This window comes from Saccopteryx bilineata, chromosome 11 (assembly GCF_036850765.1).
Source record: "Saccopteryx bilineata isolate mSacBil1 chromosome 11, mSacBil1_pri_phased_curated, whole genome shotgun sequence".
NCBI classification, from domain to species: Eukaryota; Metazoa; Chordata; class Mammalia; order Chiroptera; family Emballonuridae; genus Saccopteryx; species Saccopteryx bilineata.
Window position 1 is genome coordinate 55,016,820 of NC_089500.1, and position 23,734 is coordinate 55,040,553.

Genomic DNA, 23,734 nt, shown 5'->3' on the forward strand with positions numbered 1-23,734 from the left:
ATTTTTATTCTTCTATCAATTATGTAATTAGGCATCTATGTTTTAATAATTGGCCATTTAGTCATGTGCTATTTACACAATAAATAAGTCATCTCCTATAAATTAAAATAGGAGAAAAAAGAACACAGACCCAGAATTTGAGACTCCTTTGTGTAATCTGTAGCATAAACAACACATCCTTCCTGAAGCAGGTGTTTGGTTATTGATAAATAAATAGGAGAATTAGGTTTTCACCCTCACACACATTCACAAGTAACTCCCACATGAACATTTATATTGATAGAAATGGTAGGATTTGTGTGAAATTCTTTTATTAGTACCCATCCAACTTGAGCAATAACTTTCTTCATGGCTGTACAAAGACAAGTCCTCAATTTGTGATAGTATTGCAGGGTGTGCGATGCTTTAGTGGGATCTCAGTGAAGGAAGTAGCAAATGTATTAAGAGGGGAAACTGATCTAGAAAACATAACTTTTTGGTAGTTGTTATCACTGTATTTTATAGTGAAGAAATTAATGTTAATATATTAATAGTAGCTAACTCTTATATAGTACTATATACCTGATATTGTTTCATGTGATTTTATATAGGATAAATCATTTAAAATTCATAATAACTCTCTGAAATATGCTCTGCTTTCATCTTCATTTTACAGATTAGGAGAGTAAGCAATAGAGAGTTTTAGTAACTTGCTTAAAGTCACACAATAAGTGGCAAAGCCAGGATTAAAATTCAAGCAGTTTGACTCTAGCATTTCTTTTAGTAACCACCTAGCTGTGTCACGACTCAGAATTTATGAACAGAATATATGACCAACTACATCAAGAATAACAAATGCCATGCTTGTCAAACTATGTGGCATCACGCATTGTAATTTCTATATGTTAGGAAAAATATGAGCAACAGACATTTAAGAGTTAAAAAGGCATGCTTACCTTGACCTGTGTGGGCTCTACAGATCTGAACTGAATGAAGAAACAAATGAAATTAGATGCACTCTCTTTATGAAATCAAGAATTGCTTCTAGTTTTTTTATACTACAAAATATAAATCAGATTGAAATGTCGGGTAGACTGTATTTGTGGTAAATGTTTTATGTTCATCGTTTCTGTTTCACAGTCAATTCTTGAGACTATTCCAGATATACCGGTTCATTCCAATGGGTTGGCAGACCCCGGACGATCCATTCAGAGTTCAGTGAGTGGTGAGTGGCACAACCTGCTGTTGAACTTACACTATGTCTTCTTGCTTTGGGGCTGGCGATCAATTAAGTTAGCAGTGAATCTCCAAAAGGGAAATGTAATCTGTGTTATTCTCCCCCTGCTGACTCTATCACTCCAGCATGTACTCCATCCAACTCCAACCCCCCTGTTCTGTCACATCAGACAAAACTAATAGAGCCACACGAGAAGCAGACGGCGCTGCCACCGTATCAGTTAGAAACTGCTCACTTGGGTAGTGTCTTTGATTTGGGGCCTCTTTTACTGGTAATCTGGCTCTGCTTGGCAGTCACGAGCAAGCCAGGAAGTAGGCCACTCTCATTATGCTTCCCCAATAGCAGCAGCGTTTGGTCTAGATAGACTTAATTTTAATACAGTAATACTATATAGAAATATCCCATTTTTGATCTTTTCTCTAATTATCCTCGATGCCTTTTGTAAGATATATAAAAATCTAAAATTGAAAACATCATGTTAAATAGAGAATTTGTTTAGATAACATTTATAGAAATTTAGTCATATGCAAGTCTGATGATACTGCATTACTGTTTAACTGAAATCATTCTGGGTGAGTCCAGTGCCTTCTTTTTTTTTAAGTTGTAAACATTCTAACATGCTTATGGATGAACTCGTAAATAGTTTGTGCTTATTTGACAGTAAATGGTACTGATTGGTTCAATGGCGTACTAGAGATTCAACAATGTGTCCTTTTTTTCCTTAGATGATGATTATCTGGAAAAGCACATTCCGCCAGAAGCTGAAGAGCTGTCCTTTGAAGTATCTTACTCAGAAATGGTTACAGATTCTCCGAAGAGAAATAAATTTAAGAAGTCAGATTTTAAGAAAGAAGACTATGTTTTAACTGTAAGTAGAACCTTTCGTGATTATTCTACTAGCTTCCTGTGACTTCTCCATTGCACAAACAAGGATTTTTAAGAAAATGTCTTTGTATGTGCACAGAGGTGGGTTGAGGCCAGGCAACACTTGCTGTGCAGTGCACACCGGCCTGCTCTTCCTGGTGAGGAGGACTTGTAAGGATACGTGTTGGAATATTGCTGTGTAAATGAAATAGGATTTCCACCTGGCTTGTGTGCTTTCCTGCACTTTATACCTTACTTATAGGTTAGTGCAGATTCTAACTGTATACCTTCTTGTGCCTCGAGAAGCACATTTCAGAAGGGAATACTGCAGAAAGTCACAGTCATAACAAGAAATATAAGCTTATAGGACAGACACTAAAAATTAATCAAAAACATATTCAAGAATTTATGTTATGGATAAGCAAGTGATACTGCATACTTCATTATCCTGAAAGCCTCGTTATATATATCTAGGATATAATACCCCAAAAGCCCAGTACAGAAACTATGTTACATTGAGCTCTTTGCTACTCAATAAATGCAATTGTGAAGAGTTCATGATATGGAGCCCTGAGTGGTCTGTGCTGATCAAGGCAGGCAGCACAATGAGCCAACCAGAAGCAGGCAGAGTCTGCCCCGGGGGCCTGGATATTCCCAAACACCCATGATGGAGAGGAAGAAAAGGGCAGGACAAGAACTGTAAGACTCGCTGTCTGCTTCCTAGGGGCCTGGCACTGCTCTGGGTATTCAGTTGTAATCACCCCTGGGATTGGTGCCATATTTCAGCTGAGGAAACAGATCCAATGAAACTAACCTATGGCAGAAACAAGATTTAAACCTATGTGAGTCAAATTTCAGAAGTCCTCTTAGTCCCTAGGCAGCCTCTATCTATGTTGAAGGGCACAGTGGCATTCTAGAGCAAGAGAGGGAATCCAGTAGGACCCTAGTTCCAGAGAGTGTCCCTCTGAATCTTTAGAGAGAGCTGTCCAAAGGAGAACACCGGACCCCAGTACTCTCATCCCTGTGTATGGCTCCTCCTGAGGTTTGGCTCACCCAAGGTACAAGAGAGCCTCCCTTCTGGGAAGAACTTTGCATGGGGTATAGTATGCAGTAATTGCTCAATAAACAATTGCGTTCTTATTGTATTGTTATTGTTATGTGTTACTGTTATATGGGCCCTTGGTTTCAGAAAAAAAGATTAAATAACTGAGTATTTAATAACATAAGTTATGCCTCAAACCACATTCTACAGTTTGTTGTTTCACTTTTAGATACTTTGATTTCCAAGGAGCAATTGTTGAAAGGATGAATGAATGTATGAATGATTGAATGAACGAATGAATTGGTGAATAGTTTTTTATCCCCAAGGAAGCTCTAATTTAAGCAACCCCTTTGGAGAATGTGTACTTAAAGCTTTATAATTTAAATAACTACTTTTCTGCTTTAATATTTTTTTCTATGCCAAGTTTTCTGAGAGCAAAGTATTTGTTATATACTTTATATATAGATAACACACATATATAAATATATACACATTTATAATAATTGTGCTATATTATATATTTATATAATTACATACTAACTATATCTTTATTATAAAATAATTATATTTCATTATTATATATAATACTAGTAGTAATACTTAAGTATGTAGTAAGAAGAAGCATCTCTTGCTTTCAAAAAATCTTATACTCTTCTCAATGTTTCTGGATTGTTGAAGGGTTTTTTGTTGTTCCAGTATATTTTGCTTTCTAGTATGGAAATAGAGAATATAACAATTATCATTGTCATCAAAAGATAGTAGTATTATCTGGCACTTTCTAGGCATTTATCTTTTTTAAGACTATTTGGAATCACCTAAATTTGATTTTTAAGGTAGAATAACTATGTCTCAGCAAACATTTGCAATCAGTTTCAATCTGGAAATTACAATCTTTTAACTATGCAGAAGAGAATAAATGATGTCTAATTGAAGAATTGATGATCCAAAATAAAAAGCATGTTGAAAGTTCTACAGTATGTGTTCCTGTCTCACATGTGCTCATGGTGTGTACGTTTCATGTGAGGCCTGGAGTGATTGTTGTTGACAAGATGGTCTTCAAAAAAAGCAGTGTTTACAGTTGTGATGGCAGTCACACTCAGACCACTGTTTTGCTTCAAATTTAGCATAGTGGTAACCTACAGATGTTCTAAAGCTCATATCCGTAATCTTTCCATAATGCAGTATGCTCTTCAGAGGTTTGTGTGTGTGTGTGTGTGTGTGCAAATAGCATGTGTTGTTGTACAGATTTGGAATGTCTAGGTAGCATTTGAATGAAGGTATAATAATTTTCCTTTGCCATAAAAAATCAGTAACTTTAATATGTATTTTAGAAATTTATTGTTCGGAAAACCAGATTTGGCCTAACTGAAGCAGGAGATCTCTCTGCGGAAGACATGAAGAAAATCCGCCGCCTCTCTCTAATTGAATTGACGGCCTTTTTTGATGCCTTTGGAATTCCACTGAAGAGAAACAAAACTGAGAAAGTGAAAGGAAGAGGTAATTAAGAAGACTGATTTTAACATATTCACCCATTAGAATGAGAGGGCTTTTCTAATTCTTTTTTCTTTCTCAACTATGTTACAATGAAGACAATGGGATTTTTGGAGTTCCCCTTACGGTCCTCCTGGACAATGACCGAAAGAAGGACCCTGGAGTGAAAGTCCCCCTTGTGTTACAGAAAGTGAGTACAATGTAAATGAATGGGAGGTTAATAGAGCCTCATGCTTGCGATTTGCTATTTGTAAACCTGCTCATGAATTTTCTTTTAGATTTAAAGACAGTAAAGCCAAGCCCTATTAGGACTCAGGCCCTTGGTGATTTTTAGCTTTCTTCCGTGAAGCCCCTGACATCTCACAAGTACTTAGACCAGTTTGCCTTGCTGTGAACTTTCAGAGCCTGTTGCATTGTTTGACCATAAAGTATCATGTGATGGACATAGATACCCTGTCACATGGTTTCCTTGGTTATATCTTTTTCCGGTATTTAAAGAAAATATTATTTGTATGTATTTGATTTTCTGTCTGAGAAAAAAAAAATGGCTTACTTATTGTAAAGCCAGTATCCATAGCCACCATCACAGCCGCCTGGCCCATGCAGGTTCGCATTAGATTTGGACAGATGGTAATGAAACAACAGAGCCACGAGCTGATGGGCCATCATCTTTAATCTTAGCTCGCACCCGGCGGGCAAGTAAAAACACACACTGGGATCCAAAACCCACTCATTCAGTGCTCACAAAGCTACTGACTTATCCGAGTTTCCTAGAATCAAAGATTTCTAGCTCACCAGACTTTATTCACCTCTGTTCCCCATCTCCTTCCTTCTCCCTGCACAAACTCTGCACAAACTGGCTTCTCACTCAGCACTCCGCCATCTTGGTTGCTTCTCCTGGCCTCCTCCACATGGCCTTCCTCTGCTCTCCTCTCTAATGCTAATCTCAGGAACCGAGAGAGCAAGCTCCCGGTCTGCCCCACTTTATAGTGTAGAAACCAAAACCTTTAAATCCAGTATACAAATAGGGAAGTCTCTGATACAAAGTCACTTCTCTGAGGCATGATAGAATTGCACCACCCCACATCAAAAAAGGTGGGAAAGGCTTAGTCCTAAAACCAAGCCCCAGGCTACAAGGATCCTGCCTGCCCACAGCCTGTCCCCAACACACATTAATATCACCTGGGCGACGGGCTTCCACATGGGCAGTGCCATCTTTAACAAAGTGAGCATAATATATTTTATCTGCCCAACACTTATCAGCTATCTATTTTCTGATTATACAGGTATTTGCTGAAATAGATCATAGGTTGAGTATTCAAAATGTCTATCTGTAATCATTTAATTGAAGTTTTCAAACAAAGCTTAATGAAGTCTGAAAATCATTTTGTTATGGTAGTTTTTTAGGTATGACCAGGAAGATAGGGTCCAGTCAGACAAAGAAGAATTTTGGTTTGGGAAGTTTTGAAAGTGATATTATTTGAACTATTATATACCAAAAATCTATCATTGGTGAATGGCTCATTTGCTTTAAGTCATGTTTTTATACCCAACAATTTACACCGGTTTATTTAAGAATATGTACATTTGTTTAACAATGACATCCAGTGGCATAATTAAAATTGCAAGCCCTAAACACAAATCTTAGTGAATTTTAAATTGATTTTTTTAAAAGAGATGTGAATTCATTGACTGATGAAACATACATTTACATTATTCACAGTAATAATTCTCCATCTCTTCACTATCTTTCTAAATTGTGCTGCCAGTACCTCAAGTTGAGCTACTCCTTAAATCAGGTGATTAATTGGCTGCCAGTGGGAGCAGGGAGGATGGCAGAAGGCACCGGCAGCATGCCAGTGTGCGGGGACACTGTCCTTAGAGCGCCTCTCCTGCACAGGGCTGCGCCTATGCCTTCCAATCCTGTCCCATCTCGGGCACAGAGCAGCCCGAGGAGGTTGGTGTTTTCATCTCCCCTCTACTGACAAGGGGACTGACGCATAGTCAGGTAAGATGATTTACCCAAGACACACAGCCAGGAGGAAGTAGATACGGAAAAGAGCACAGTACATATCAAAGGTCAAAGTACATGGTGACTGTTAAGATTTTCTTTCCTTCCTTGAATTAGAACCAGAATTATGCCCTTTGTCCTCTGTGTACAGGACAGAGTTTGAAGAAAATACATAAAAACCTAAGACTGAGTAAATTCAGTATATGAATTTATAATACAGTGTGTCCGTAAAGTCATGATGCACTTTTGATAGGTCACAGGAAAGCAGCAAAAGACGATAGAAATGTGAAATCTGCACCAAACAAAAGGAAAACTCTCCCAGTTTCATACTATTCAGTGCAGTTCGATGTGGGCTCACGCACAGATTTTTTAGGGCTCCTTAGGTAGCTATCCCGTATAGCCTCTACAGACTCGTCACTGACTGATGGCCTACCAGAACGGGGTTTCTCCACCAAACTGCCAGTTTCCTTCAACTGCTTATCCCACTGAGTAATGTAATTCCTATGTGGTGGCACTTTGTTATAAATGCGCCGATATTCACATTGCACTTTGGTCACGGATTCGAATTTAGCGAGCCACAGAACACACTGAACTTTCCTCTGTACCGTCCACATCTCGACTGGCATGGCCGTGGGCTGCTCCGCTGTATACAGTGTTCCATCATCATCTGCGCATGCGCACATGCTGCCACATCATCCTACAGAAACTGGGAGGGTTTTCCTTTTATTTGGTGCAGATTTCACATTTCTATCGTCTTTTGTTGCTTTCCTGTGACCGGTCAAAAGTGCACCATGACTTTATGGACACATTGTATTATGTAAGTGCAGAGACCCAGCAGAGGACATAGCAAATGGAATATGTGCAGTAAATGCTAGTTAAACAAAGTCCAGATTTATATAGTATTAGCAACTCAGTACATGCCAGCTACTCGTTCTCCTGATGTGAGGCGTTCCTCCTTTTAAGACAGTTTGAGGTATTACCTACCTTCCACTCCTCTGGGAGAGCCTTTTCTTATATTTCTTCCTCCCAAATATCTATTTCTTTCCCTGCCTACAAGAACTACCTTAGTTCCCAGGCACTATCATATCTTGAAGGGAAAATAGCCCCGACTGTGGATGCTGCTCTTATGTGAAGTTGGGGGAGTATTTGTCCTCACTATGCCTCAGTCTCTTCAGCAATAGAATGAGTATTCTAATAGACCCTTCCTCATGGGATTATTGTGAATATCTAAATGAGTTGATACATGTAAAGTACTGAGAACAGTATCTAAACCACAAAAAGTATACAATCAATCAATGTTAGTAGTTGTTATTGTTATTGTTATTATTATAACACCATCATCATAACATTGAGAAATGATGAGAGCTATAAACCTTTACAATCTCAACCTCCTTGGTCATATTTCAAGAGTTCCTATTGTTTCTTAGCCAGAGCAGTTGCAACTAATGTAGTGAATTTAGAATCTTTTCTTATTGGTCAATCTGCAGAAAGATATGTAGTGATCAGGTCTTAAAATAGTTTAGTGGCAGCATACTGTAGTGAAAAGCACAAGCTTGAGAGAGTCGATATTATTACTTATATGATTAATTTTGGGAAAGAGATATAACAGCTCTAAGCCTCCATTTCCTGTTTGCAAATCGGAGGCTAATGTTGACCTCATCTGGTGGTGGTGACCAGGGAAGGAGGCGTTGAAGTGCCAGGCAGGTATAAATGCTTGGCCACTTATTATTTGTTGTCATCCACAGTATTATTTCAGATGTTTGTAATCAGACTGAAGGTATTTAGCTTTGTAATGTATCTTTGCTTTCTAGTTTTTTGAGAAAGTTGAAGAATCGGGTTTGGAATCTGAGGGAATTTTTCGACTTTCAGGATGTACCGCCAAAGTCAAGGTAACAAACATCTTTCCCGCTTCCTACGTAAAGATCCGAGCTAGGCAGACCCAGTTCACACAAGCGTCGAGCGAGTATCAAGAACTTTGTTGTTGTTTGATAATGTCTCTTGGCCCAGTTTTCCTCTATAACTGATTAGCTGTTGTTCATAGTCCTGAGTTGTGTATCCTTTTAAATCAAAACAATAAAAAACTAACAACAATGAACTAACATCAGTTCACCATTAAAACTGCTGCTTGTCTTTAGTTTGAAAAGTTGAAATGTCCCATCACAATTTTGAGGGTTTAAACACTTTAGTGTGCTGTGTCCCTCTCAGTCATGGAATTCATTAAGCCAATTATTATATGAGCCTTTATTTCCATGATCAGTTGCTTTATACTAAGAAATATTTTTTGGTTGTCCTTTTAATGAAAGTTCTTATAAGAATATGTAGGAATGGCAATAACCACTGCTGTACTCACTGTGCAGCTCTACAGCCCAATTCCATTTAAATTATTCTTAGTTTCTACATATAAAAGCACCTGTGCAATGTGAGTCCTTTTCCTTGGCTAGTTTTCTTTTTTCTTTTTTTTTTTTTTTTTTGTGGGAGAGACAGAGAGAGTCAGAGAGAGGGACAGATAGGGACAAACAGACAGGAAGGGAGAAAAATTAGAAACATCAATTCTTCGTAGCAGCACCTTAGTTGTTCATTGATTGCTTTCTCATATGTGCCTTGACCGGGAGGCTACAGCAGATTGAGTAACCCCTTGCGTGAGCCAGTGACCTGGGGCTCAAGCTGGTGAGCCTTGCTCAAACCAGATGAGCTCACGCTCAAGCTGGCAACCTCGGGGTCTTGAACCTGGGTCCTCCACATCCCAGTCTGACGCTCTATCCACGGCGCCACTGCCTGGTCTGGCTTACTTGGCTTTCTTACTTCTATATGGTGGCAAACTCTACATTCAGTAAAGGAAAGAATCATTAGGAAAGAAAAGCTTTTCTCATAAATTTCCAGGAAGATATACCACTTTATCTACTGGTACAGTGAAGAATTCCTTCCTGCCCTCGGATCACACTCTGGATGGTGGACACAGAAACACGAGCAATTTTAAATGCTGGCTCCCTCAGAAAAAAAAAAAAAAAGTCTCAGGGAGAAGGGAAAGTGAACCTGGTTCTGTTTAGAACTATTAAAAGGAAACGTACAAAGGTGGAAAAGCATCTCTTTATTAATTCATTTTTGTACATGTTTTGAGACATTCTATTTCTACTAGACGTCTCCAAGTTTCTATAAAGAAATCTGACCAGATGTTTTTCTAAGTAGAGACTGAAAATACTGTCTTTGTCTACTGGAGGCTCCAGAAAGCAGATGCTGGGATGAAGTTAGAAGAGGGTAACCAGGGGAGAGCACTTCTGAAAGATAAGGGATGGAGACAGGATTGGACAGGCTGAGCCTCAGACCACAGTTCAGGCCCGATAGTTCATCTTGTCCCATGAAGCGACCCACCACTGAGCTACAACACCACACTCAGCCATTGCTGTGGCTTTCTATGGAGGCGGGGCTGAGGAAGATCAGAAGGTCCCAACGGTGGGCGAGTCAACCACCTGGATTTTTGCAGATGATCGGCAAGTCTTTGTGAAGGCAGATCATAGCTTGCACCATACTTCATCAGTGGCAGAGGGAACAGAGCATTTTGGGAAGTTGTGACTTTTCTGGGAGTAGAATCATGCACAGGTTTATTTGGAAGGCAGGGAAGTCCCCAATGGCTCCTTAAGGTTTGTACTTTCTAAATTGAATCTGCTTTAGTCTCAGGTCCCATAGGTAATATGTTACACACTGCTGGGCTTATGTATCCTCAGTCTGACGATGAAGGCTATCACTAGTTTGGGTCAAATCTCTGATTATATCTGTAGAGTCAGAGAATCAAAATGAAGTCAAAGAAGCAGATTTCCTGAAAGAGAATTAGACTGTCTCTCTACTCATCCCTTTTATAATTGGGAAGCTCTGTTTGGACATATTCTTCCTGGTTCCTATAAGTGTGTGTGTGTGTGTGTGTGTGTGTGTGTGTGTGGCTTTGAAATAGAGACAGAGGCATAATGAATATGATTTAAAGTTCTCTTCTTAAATAATCAGAAAGAGAAAACATTGCACATTTCTTGTGTGCATGAATATTAATACCATAGCAGAAGTTACTTTTCTTTAGCTAATCTTTGACTGAAAAATGCTTATTATAGGCAAAGAATTCTTCAGTGTTCTCATAGGCTCATAAATTTCTGAGTCACATTTGGATAGAATTCCTTTTTCTGCCCTAATCAATTTTATGTAGTTTTAACCTATTTATTCCATCTCTTATTAATCCAAAAAAAAAAAAAATGTGATCCAGATGTTTTCGTGGTTTGAGCTCCAGGAAAGCCCATGTAAAAAAAGAAAAGAGATCTGAGCCCATGAACAATCATGGGAATGTTGCAGTTAGAAAGGCATTGTAACCTGATATGCTATAGGGGTCTTTATTTCTCTCCTTGTTCAAACTTTAAATTCTTTTTTTTTTTTTTTGTAATTTTATCTGTTAGACTGTTTTTTTTTCAAAGAATATGCTTGAGGGAAGACCATTTAAATAAAACTCCATTCTACTAGCCCTGTAACTGTGCCTCTGGATGATTCTAATAGTACTGTGTCATGAACGGTCAAGGGCGGTAAGGACGGAAGAAAGGAACACAGTGCTCGGCGGAAGCTGCGGGCTTAGCACACTCGGCCCACGCGGCACAGTCCGCTCCGGGATTTAAGGCCTCAGGTCAATTGGAACCAATTTTACACTTTGGTTTTCCAATGATTTATTTTTCCCAGCAATGACAGAAATTTGGACCAAACACTGAGGAATATATATATTTTATGGAAGAAGGCAGACTGTTTGACATGTAAGGTTTTCTCTTTTTTTGACTCATTTAAATTGTTCTGAAGCTTCTCTCAATGTTTTATAATTAGTGACCCTGGTCTGCTGGTTTCCCCTCCTGAACTGGGTTTTGAAGCTGGAGGCAGGTCGCTTGCATTGTAATAAAACTACCTCAGAAACGATCTGTTTGCCAGAGGAGGTTTAAGGACATAGCTCTAACCCTTGTGCAATGTTCTCATTAAACTGGACAGAAACGTGACTACTTTAATCTTGAAATGCTTCCTGCCTTAGGGAAGGGAAGTCTGACCCCTGATTTTTATGGCTCGTGTTTAGGACCATTGAGATGTCAGCTCTGCTCCTGTGCGCCACAGCCTGCCCCGGCTGGAACCAACAGCACACTCTTTGTCTCTGTTTTGTTTTATGCTGGCCATCCCAACAGGACAAAGTGATATTGTTACCCCAAATCCACAACCACATACACATGCGTTTCCCATAGTAATAAAGTGGGCATGACTAACAGCTGGCGTTTATTGGGCACTTTCCTGCTTGGCAGGCCCCGCCCCCGAGCATTACCTTATTGCCTCGGATCTCACCTCTAAGGTCATTTTACTAGCATCCAGGGAGAAGCCTGTGTCACAGGCCAAACAACTTGTCAGTTGTGGAAATGTGATAAAAAACCTACAGAATCTGGTTGTAGAGCCTGCTTGTCACACTGGGGCCATGTTGCCTTTCAGGTGACAGGGTCCACCGACAGGCTCGAGTGAGGACACGTTAGTGTGTAGGTAGCTTCCAATGGCAGAGGTACGTGGGCAGTTCATTCGAATTATCCTGCCCTTACTGGTGCTTCCTGCCCACTTGCACACCGTTTCCCCTTTGCTCTGCAGCAGTGGTACCCAGTGGTACCCAGCAAGGTGGGAACCAGTGTCCCTTCCTGTATTTCCTATTAATAACTCCTTCATTCACCCCTCCTCCAGCTAGCAATCTGAGATGAACATCATCTTGGACTGTTATTTCTTCTCTGAGTCTCATGTTCAATTCATCACTGATTTAAATTTTTTTCCCTTTTGACCTTTTGACCCCCTACACCCATGCTCCCATCCTGCAACCCCATCATTTTTTTAAAAAAAAGTTGTAAGTACAATTTCATGCTGGTGATTTTTCCTTTCTAAAATATAAGCCACTCATTTTTTAAGAAAAAAATTTAAACCAAAAGTTGCATATTAATATTGCAAACAAACTGAAACATAAGTGATTTTTAAGCAACAGTGTACACATGCTGTAAGGCCAGGAACCGCTATCGTGGCCATTCACATGCAGGTTCCCATTGGATTCGGGCAGATGGTAAAGAAATGGCGGATTCGGAGGATGGTGGGCCATCCTATTTATTGGTGTCTCACCAAGACAGGCAAACCACAAAAGAAGACAAGGGAAAAGCATAAAACCAGCTCTTCCCATGAAGGGCAAGGGATCAGGGAAGCCTCTGAAATTGTGATAGCAGGAACTGTGTGAGCCAGCTCCTGGTCTGTCCCACTTTATAGTGTAGAAAACCAAAAACCCCTAATCCAATATACAAACAAGGAAGTCTCTGATACAAAGCCACTTATCCGAGGCATAATTGGATTCCTCATGAGAGTGCACCACCCAGTGCACCACCCAGATCATACAATCAGTCAAGGGTGTGGGGAAAAGCCCAGTCTTAAAACTAAACCCTAGGCTACAAGGACCCTGCCTGCCCACAGTCCGTCCTCCACACCCAACACAAACCACAAGCGAGCAAACACATATATCATATTTACAAACTCATTTGACCAACACATGCTTACATGAACTCAAATATTTACGTATTTTTTGATGCCATGATAAAAGTGAGATCATACTGTAATTAGTAATTGACCTTCTCTGTATCACTTATTTTACTTCCATAATGCCTTCTAGGTTCATCCATGTTATTACAAATGGCAAGATTTCATTTTTTTTTTTTAAGTGAGAGGAGGAGAGATTGAAAGACATACTTCCACATGTGCCCCAACCGGGATCCACCGAGAAATCTCTGTCTGGGGCTGACACTCAGATCAATGGAGCTGTCCTCAGTTCCTGGGGCCATGCTTGAACCAGTCAAGCTACTGGGTGCGAGAAGGGGAAGGAGAGAGAAGAGTAAGAGGGAGGGGAAGAGAAGCAGATGATTGCTTCTCATTTATGCCCTAACTGGGGATTGAACCCAGGACTTCCACACACTGGGTCAATGCTCTTTCCACTGAGCTAACTGGCCAGGGCCAAGATTTTATTTTTTAAGATGGCATAATAATATGCCACATATATATATACCACTACTTCTATATCTCTTCACCCATTGATGGACACTTAGGTTATTTCTATATTTTAGCTATTTTAAATAATACTGCAGTTAACATGGAGGTACATATATTTTTTTTGAGTTAGTGTTTTTGTTTTGTTCAGACAGGTACCACCTTGAAGTGGAAATTTTGGATCATACAATAAATTTATCTTTAATTTTTTGAGGCACCTGCATACTATTTTCCACAGTGGCTGCACTGATTTATATTCCTACCAACAGTGTACAAGGGTTCCTTTTCTCCACATCCTCACCAGCACTTGCTTGTCTTTTTTATAATTTCCATTCTGACAGGTGTAAGGTGATATCATATTGTGGTTTTGGTTTGTGCTTCCCTAACGATTAGTGATATTGATCATCTTTTTGTGTGTCTGTTAGACATCTGTATGTCTCCTTTGAAAAAAAAAGTCTATTCAGATCTTTTGCCCATTTATTAATTGGGTTAAATTTTTTTTTGTTATTGAGTTGTATAAGTTCTTTATATATTTTTTCAAGTGTTATGGTTTTAAGTGTTTAATCTATGTTCAGTTAATTTTTGTGTATTGTATAAGAAATAGGTGAAGTTTCATTCTTTTGCCTGTGACTGTTCAGTGTTCTCAACACCATTTACTAAAGACTGTTCTTTCTTCATTGTATTTTCTTGGCTCCTTTTGTTGTAAATATATGTGTAGGTTTATTTCTGGACTTTCTATTCTATTTCAATAATATATATATATAATATATATATATATTTCTTTGCCAATACCATACTATCTTAATACAATTTAAAATCAGGAAGCATGATGTCATCAGCTTTGATTCTCTCTCTCTCTCCTTCTCTCTCTCTCTCTCTCTCTCTCTCTCTCTCTCTTTCTCTCATTCAGTGAGAGGAGAAGATAGTGACACAGACTCCTGCATGCACCTTGACCGCGATCCATCCAGCAACCCCTATCTCTGACCAATGCTTAAATTAACTCGGCTATTTTTAGCACCTGAGTCTGACATACTTGGACCAGCCAAGCTATCCTCAGCACCTGGGCAGACAGTCGAACCAATTGAGCCACTGGCTGCAGGACGAGAGAAGGGAGAGAAGGAAGAGAGGGAAGGAGAGAGAAGCAGATGGTCGCTTCTCCTGTGTGTCCTGACTGGGAATCAAACCTGGGATGTCCATATGCCAGGCCAACACTCTGTCCACTGAGCAAACCAGCCAAGGCTGATTTTCTTTTTTAGACTGGTTTGCTGTGGCTCCATACAAAATTTAGGATTATTTGTTCTATTTCTTTAAAAACTGGAATATTTATAGAGATTGCACTGAATCTGCAGATTGCTTTGGGTATTATGGAACCAAATTTAACAATATGTTAAATTTAACCCATGATTTAACAATATCGATTTGAATATGAATTCATGAGTACAAAATATCTTTCCATTATTTGTTTCTTAAATTTTTTTTATTAATGTTTTGTAGTTTCAATACACAGTTCTTTCACCTCTGTGGTCAATTTTTTTTAAGGTATTTCATTCTTCCTGATGCAATTTTAAATGGGATTATTTTATTTATTTCTCTTTCTGATAGTATGGTATTAGTATGATATATATAAACACAACAGATTTTTTAATATAAATTTTGTATCCTGCAACTCTGCTGAATTTGTTTATTAGGACTCAGTTTTTTAATGGTGTCTGTAGGTTTTTCTATACATAAGACTACATCTTCTGCAAATACTGTAGTGAATTTTACTTCTTCCTTTCTTTTTTGGATGCCTTTTCTTTTATCTGTTTGTTTGTTTATTTATTTTTGCCTAATTTCTCTGGCTAGGACTTCTAAGTCTATGTTGAATAAAAGTGATAAGATTGGGCATTTTTCTCTTGTTCCCTATTGTACAGGAAAATCTTTCAGCTTTTCAGAATTGAGTATGACAGTAACCGTGGGCTTGCCATATAGAGCCTTTATTATATTGAGGTACATTCCCAGTCTATACACACTCTGTTCTGAGGTTTTTTATAAGAGGCTGTTGAATTTTGTTAAATGCTTCTTCTGTATCCATTGGGATGATCATATGATTTTTATTTGTTTTGTCAGTGTGGTATATCACATTGACTGATTTGCAGATGTTGAACTATCCTTATGTGCCTGAAATAAATCCGACTTGATCATAATGTGTATTGGTTTATTGATTTACCAATATAATATTGATCTTTTAAAGTATTGTTGAATGTGATTTGCTAATATTTCACTAAGGATATTGGTCTGTAACTTTCCTTCCTTATGGCATTCTTCTTTGGTTTTGATATCAGTGTAATGCTGGCCACTTAAAATGAGTTTTGAAGAATTTCCTCCTTTTCTGTTTTTTGTTTTGTTTTTTTGTTTTTGTTTTTTTTTGGAAGAATTTAAGAAGGATTGGTATTCCTTGAATGTTGGTAGAATTTAGCAGTGAAGTTGTCTGGACCTAGACTTTTGTTGGGAGGTTTTTGGTTACTGATTTGTTCTCCTTGCTAGCAATCAGTATGTTCAGAGCTTCCATTTCATCATGATTCAGTCCTAGTTTGTTGTATGTTTGTAGGAACTGATTTGTTTCTTCTAGGTTGTACAATTTGGTGGCATATAATTGTTCATAGTAGTACCTTATGGTCCTTTGTATGTCTGTGGACTCAATTATAACCTCTCCTGTTTCATGTCTGATTTTATTTTATCTTACTTTCCTTGTGAATCTAGGTAAAAGCTTCTCAATTTTATCTTGTCAAAAAAAAAAAGCAGCTCCTAGTTTCATTGATCTTTCTTATTGTCTTTTTAACATTTATTTCATTTATTCCTTCCCCAATCTTCAATATTAGCTTCCTTCTACTAACTTTGGGCTTCATCTTTTCTGAAGCTGGAAAGGGGAGAGACAGTCAGACAGACTCCCGCATGCGCCCGACCGGGATCCACCCGGCACCGCCCACCAGGGGGCGATGCTCTGCCCCTCCGGGACGTCACTCTGCTGAGACCAGAGCCACTCTAGCGCCTGGGGCAGAGGCCAAGGAGCCATCCCCAGTGCCCAGGCCATCTCTGCTCCAATGGAGCCTTGGCTGCGGGAGGGGAAGAGAGAGACAGAGAGGAAGGAGGGGGTGGGGGTGGAGAAGCAAATGGGCGCTTCTCCTATGTGCCCTGGCCGGGAATCGAACCCAGGTCCCTCCCCCCCACACACGCCAGGCCAATGCTCTACCACTGACCCAACCGGCCAGGGCCTAGACTTCTTTGGTTTTTTGAGGTAGCCTATAAACTTCCCTCCTAAAACTGCTTTTGCTGCATTCTGCAAAGATTGGTATGTTATATTTCCATTTTTGTTTTCCTCGAGGTATTTTTTTTAACTTATCCTTTAATTTCTTTTTTGATCCATTGGTTTCTCAATAGCACATTGTTTAATTGCCACATATGCATCCATTTTCTAGTTTTCTTTGTCTAATTATTTCTACTTTCATAACGTTATGGTGAGAAATGATGCATGATATGTTTCTTCTTCTCCTTCTCCTCCTCCTCCTCCTTCCTCCTCCTCCTCTTCTTCTACTTCTTCTTCTTTCTTCTTTCTTCTTTCTTCTTTCTTCTTTCTTCTTCTTTCTTCTTTCTTCTCCTTCTCCTTCTCCTTCTTCTTCTCCTTCTAGGGGAGATAGAGAAACAGACTCCCACATGCACCCTGACCAGGATTCACCTGGCAACCACTGCCTGGTACTGATGCTCTGCCCATCTAAGGCCATGCTCACAACCGAGCTATTTTTAGCACCTACGGTAGGGGCTCCATAGAGCCATCCTCAGTGCCTAGGGTCGATGTGCTCAAACCAATCAAGCTATAGCTGTAAGAGGGAAAGAGAGAGAGAGAGGAGGGAGAGGAGAAGGAGAGATGGAGAAGCAGATAGTTACCTCTCCTGTGAACCCTGACCAGGAATCAAACCCAGGACTGCCACATGCCAGACTGACACTCTATCACTGAGTCAATTGGCCAGGGCCATGATATGCTTTCAATTCTCTTAAATTTATTAAGACTGTTTTGTAGTCCAATATATGATCTATACTGGAAAACGTTTCATGTGCACTTGAGCAGAAAGCATATACTGTTGCTTTTGGATGGAATGTTCTGTATATGTCTCTGTATTACTAAGTCCATCTGATGTAATGTGTCATGTAAGACCAACGTTTCCTATTGATTTTCTGTCTGTTAACATTTGCTTTACATATTTAGGTGCTCCTATATTTAGTGTATAAATATTTACAAATGTTATATTCTATTGTTGGCTTGTCTCTTTAATCATTATATAAACCTATCTTTTTCCATATTAGTCTTTGTTTTAAGGTCCATTTTGTCTAATATAAGTGTACCTTCTCCAACTTTCTTTTGATTTCCATTTGCATGGAGTATCTTTTCTCATCTTTTCACTTTCAGTTTCTGTGTGTTCTTACATCTAAAGTGAGTCTCTTGTGAGCTATAGTGCATTTTGTTTTTTCTGCATTCAAACATTTATTTCTTTTGATTGGAGAATTTTGTTCATTCACATTTAATGTAATCATTGGTAGGTATGTACTTATTGCCATTTTATTGTTTACTGGGTGTTTTGTAGTTTCTCTCCATTTCTTCATCTTTTACTCTCTTTGTGATTTGAAGACTTTTTGTGGTGTACTTATATTCTTTTCTCTGTCTTTTGTGAGTTACTGTAGGTTTTTGCTTTGTGGTTACCATGATGCTTAGATATAATAACTTATATCTATAGCAGTCTATTTTAAATTGACAATAACTTAAGTTTGATTTCATTCTAAAGCTCAATATTTTTATTCTTTCCCTCTCATGCTTTCTGTTTTTTATTTCATGTTTTATATTATTTATCTTGTGTATCTCTTAAGTAATTAAGCATAGTTATTTTTACTATTTTTGTATTTTAACCTTCATACTAGATTAATCTGTTACCATTACTATCTATTTACCTTTCCAGTGAGATTTATTATTTCATATGTCTTATTGTTACTAATTAATGCCCTTTCTTTTCAGCTTAAAAAAGTCCCTTTAATATTTATTATAAAGCCCATTATTTGGTAATGAGCCCTTTTAGCTTTTGCTAGTCTGGAAAATTCTATCCTTCCTTCAATTCTGAGCGATAACTTTGCTGGTAGAGTATTTTTGGTGGGCAGCTTTTTTCTCAGCACATTGACTACATCATGCCACTCCTTTCTGGCCTGCAAAGTTTTTACTGAAAAATCTGCTAAAAGTTTTACTGGGGTTTCCTTGTATGAATAGGTTTTCTCTTGCTGCTTTTAATACTCTCTTTTTGTCTTTAACTTTTGAGATTTTAATTATAGTGTATCTTATTTGGGGCTTCTTTGGATTCATCTTATTTATAACTTTGGGTTTCTTGGATCTAGATGTCTATTTCCTTCACCAGTTAGGGATATTTTCAGTGATTATTCTTCAAAACAGATTTCTCTGTTTTCTCTCTTTTCTCCTTTGAGACTTCTGCAATGCAAATGTTAGTCATTTCATGTTGTCACATAAGCCTTAAGCTATCTTCTCTTTTTTCTATTCTTTTTTCTTTTTCAAGCCCTGATTAGATGAATTTCATTGTCTTATCTTTGATTTGACTGATCCTTTAATCTGCTTCAGCTAATCTGTTTTTGAATCCCTCTAGTGTACTTTTCAGTTTGATTATTGTATTCTTCAGGCCTGTGCCTTCTATTTGGTACTTCCTTATATTTTCCATCTCTTTGTTGAACTGCTTATTTTATTATCCTCCTTAGATTGGTGGGCATATTTATGATCATTACTTTGAACTCTTCATCGGGTAAATTACTTATCTCTGTTTTGTAATTTTTTTATGAGGTTTTATCTTTTTTTTTTTTTTTTGTATTTTTCTGAAGCTGGAAACGGGGAGAGACAGTCAGACAGACTCCCACATGCGCCCGACCAGGATTCACCTGGCACGCCCACCAGGGGGCGATGCTCTGCCCACCAGGGGGTGATGCTCTGCCCCTCCGGGGCGTCGCTCTGTCACGGCCAGAGCCACTCGAGCGCCTGGGGCAGAGGCCAAGGAGCCATCCCCAGCGCCTGGGCCATCTTTGCTCCAATGGAGCCTCACTGTGGGAGGGGAAGAGAGAGACAGAGAGGAAGGAGAGGGGGAGGGGTGGAGAAGCAGATGGGCACTTCTCCTGTGTGCCCTGGCCAGAAATGGAACCCGGGACCCCTGCACACCAGGCCGATGCTCTACCACTGAGCCATCTTGTTCTTTCATTTGGAACATATTCTTTATTTTCCTTGTCTCTCTGATTTGGTTTCTATAAAGTAGATGAAACAAATATCTTTCCCAGTCTTGAAGGAGTGGACTTGTATAGGAGATGAACCATGTCATTCAGCCTTGTTCCAGCTCTTTGTCCTCTCTCAAATCTTTGTGCTTGTTAAAGCACCTTATTGTATTTTTAAAAGTGCTCAGTTTTTGTTGACCTGTCAGTGTCCTGAAGGACAGGATCTCTTAGCACCTAGATTCAGGTTGTTTGGAAGCCAAGTTGTCAGGCAGCAGCTTTTAAAAATATGCAAATAATACTTTGGGACTGCCAACTTAAGCCTTGCTGGCTAGGTGATCTGCAGTATTCACTTTTCATCAGTTGCAATACCTGGCACTCTAGATGAGTGTATAACCTGTTTTCTGCAAGAAACTGACAAGCCATCAAGCTAAAGCGAAGGCAGTGTGCCAAGATGGCATCCTCAGCCTTTGTTCCTTGAGAGAAGCTTCATAGTCATCATTGATTTATGAGGATTTTCCTTCAGTGGCATTTCTTAGTTCTTCCTTTTTATCTTGCAACTGTTTATCCAGGTTAGTCTTTGATTGTCCATCTCTAGAAATGATGTCATGGCCTAATAACTGATTTCTTACCTGTATCCTGCTCTTTAACCACTGCCAAGCACCACAGTTTTCCAAATCAATTTTGCACCTGGTGGTAAGAAAAGATAAATGTCACCGTGTTCTTCTCTTGCTTGGAAATGTTCCATGTTGCCTCACTGCCTACAGAATAAAATGCAGTCACCTCTGGTCGGCTCCTCGGTCTCATCTTTCTCTGTACTCTCCTCCTTGTCTGTGATGTGCCAGCAACACTGAACTAATTGGAGTTCCCCAGACCCACTGGGTCTCCGTGCATTTGTATCACTGCTTGAGCAGTTTCTTTTGTTCAGACAAACCTTCTACTTCCTTTTCCCCTGGCCATTTCCTCATTAATTCTCAAGATTTTTCCCTGGCACAGTTTGATTTTCTTCACAACTGCATAGCATTCAACACATGACCGTTTCTATAATATTTAACACCCTAATTTGGCATTATGAGTACATGAAATAATTGTGTCTACTGGACTACAAAATGCTTAAAGGCAAACAATGGCTAGCATGTATGCTTCTCTTCCTAGATCCCAGACTATGCTCTCTTTTGTTCTCAGAAGAGTGTTATATGTATTTATCAGCAAAATGTTGATCGATTAGCTGTATGTTGACAGCTTCTCAAGGACAAGAAGAAAAACCTTTTGATGTCATCAAAGGGTGGCTTGAAACCATGTCTGTCTGTCTCTCTACATAAGACCTGTCCTACCAGAGAACCTTGCTTTGCAGGCTCAGGGAGTCATGAGAATGTTTATTTCTGAGATGGTTAATGAGCTGCTTCTTGGAAGGAAAAAGTCAGATGTGAAAATTGACTGGCTATGTATGTTTAAGGCTGGAAGAATTAGGCTTCTCATGGGAATAAAACAGGGGTCTTTAAAAAATTGAGAGGACCTGGAGACTATTATGCTAAGTGAAATAAGCCAGTCAGAGAAAGACAAATACCATAAGATTTCACTCATATGTCACCCCAATAAATTCCATTAAAAAAAGAAATTGAAGCTTTTAAAAGTTATCTAAGTATCCTTTTTGGAACAGTTAGAATCAATCAGGGAACTGACTATAATTACCTGTTATTAATAGTAAAATCTGTAGTTCAAGAGAGCAGTGGAAAGTGAGTTTGACTCTGAAAAAGAAGTATGGAGAATAGATGATACTGATAATCAAATGGATTGATAATATTAAATGTAGAACTTATGAAGGCTTAGTATTTTTTAAAGTATTTACACAGTGTTCCAAACCTTATGAAGGATTGGACAAGCATGTAAACATGTGGAAGACATGTGTATGTCTTGGCATAAAACTTTGCCATAACTGCTCCATAAAGATGTCATTGTTTGCATGTTTCAATGAGGTCAGAGTTTCTTTATTGGGTTATTTCATGATCTAATTTAAAAGTAGATGACCAGGGTGGCAAAAAGAAGGGCTCATGGTCATAGAGAAATAAAGGCTTTGTCAAAATCTAACAGTGCATTCTCATGTGGGGATAAAAACCACAAAAAGGAAACTGTGACCTGAGTAAAGAACTCTTATATTTATATATAATTAGCAAATGATTTCAAGATGAACAGTGTTCTAAAAAGATTTTAGGAAATCATGTAAAAAATTAATTCAGAAATAACTATTTCAATTCTTTAATCATTTTGAAAAACATTAGGCTTAGTAGATATTGGCTTTTTAATAGTTTGTATAATGACAGTTTTCAAATGGAAAGGTTAAGGTGGTAAAAAAAAAAAAGCTCATTATATTTTGACTGTTTTCCTTGATTTTCAGCAATACCGTGAAGAACTTGATGCCAAGTTTAATGCTGACAAGTTTAAATGGGACAAAATGTGCCATCGAGAAGCTGCAGTGATGTTGAAAGCCTTTTTCAGAGAATTACCCACCTCTCTCTTCCCTGTGGAATATATACCTGCCTTCATCACTCTAATGGAAAGTAGGTGGAAGATGTTAAGTGTGAATGGACTAAGCTTTAAGATCAATAAAGTGACACAGAGTAGAAGAAAGATTCATAATAAAACGTGATCAGAAATGTATATTTGCTCTTTTCTGGCAATGCTTGGTGAAATACTGTGTTTGATGGTAAACAGTCATCTATTTACATATATATATATATATATATATATCTAAGTCTGATAAAGTTTAGAGGGTCTTATTATCATTAAAAAGCAGAGGGGTTTTGCAGAAAGAATAGGTTCTTGAGATTTGAATTCCTGCTTAACCATCTATTAGCCGTGCAATGACCCTTTCTGGGTTTCATTATTGTGCCTATAAATGACAGTTAATAGTTATGTGTCAGAGTTATTGTGGCTATTGAATGAAAACGTTTAGAATAGTGCCTAATGCATAATAGTCCTTAAAATATAAGATCTCTCTCTTCTTTAAATCCAAGGTCCTGGACTGATGATGCAGCACATAATAAATGTTACACAGAAGGTGTTTTGTCTCTGAAAATTATATCACATAGTATTTCTGAAAATTATAGAGTCACATAGGTTAGGCTTTAAATGACATAGTTTGATAAAAGTATAGTAATGGAAAGTGTGTTGTATTTGGCAGTGAGGGAACAATTTGTCATGGTTTCAGCCTAAGGGTTGAGTGTTTTGCAGTGTGCGACAAGAGAGAACTTTAAAAAAAGTAGAACAGAGCTAGGTAATGGAGGCTTTCACTACTAACCTGAGCGATTCCGAGATCACAGACCTAAATATATGGAGTAAGTCCTCACTTCTGCATATTCTGTGTCTTTAATGGATTCCACCTCTTTAAGTAAAAACGATTGTAAGGAAACCAATTTTACCAGCGGTTAATTGATATAAATAAGAGTTAAGTTCCTAGAGCATCTCAACAGTATAACAAAACAATGTGGAAGGAGAGGATGTTATTCAAGGACCGACTGCTGCGCAAGCTTGTTAAGAAAAGGGTGATTCTATAAGGTTCAGGAAAGGCCTGGAGACAGATTGAGAGGCACACCCCGAAGAGAGAGGTGGCCGCAGCTCAGCTCAATTGTTCCCTCTCTGACTGCAGTCAGTACGTTTCATTTCAGGGAGAGATGGAAAATATCCTGAAAGGTTCACAGAGGAGTCCACATTTCTTTGGATGACTTTAGAAAATACTGTATTGGAGTAATTGATTTGAAACCAGCCA

At 38.6% G+C, this 23,734-nt stretch overlaps 1 protein-coding gene across 7 annotated transcripts in view; it reads left to right on the forward strand.

The window, feature by feature from the left end:
• The window catches only part of ARHGAP28 (Rho GTPase activating protein 28), a 214,088-nt gene that overhangs the window by 158,555 nt on the left and 31,799 nt on the right, over window positions 1-23,734 (forward strand). For 6 of the 7 annotated variants that reach the window (XM_066246985.1, XM_066246987.1, XM_066246990.1 and 3 more), the window contains 6 exons: window positions 1,120-1,204; window positions 1,942-2,084; window positions 4,454-4,619; window positions 4,712-4,803; window positions 8,436-8,513; window positions 22,364-22,526. In XM_066246985.1, coding sequence (XP_066103082.1) covers window positions 1,120-1,204; window positions 1,942-2,084; window positions 4,454-4,619; window positions 4,712-4,803; window positions 8,436-8,513; window positions 22,364-22,526 — 727 coding nt within the window. The remainder of the gene's footprint in view (window positions 1-1,119; window positions 1,205-1,941; window positions 2,085-4,453; window positions 4,620-4,711; window positions 4,804-8,435; window positions 8,514-22,363; window positions 22,527-23,734) is intronic. The other variant, XM_066246986.1, reaches the window with a different exon arrangement.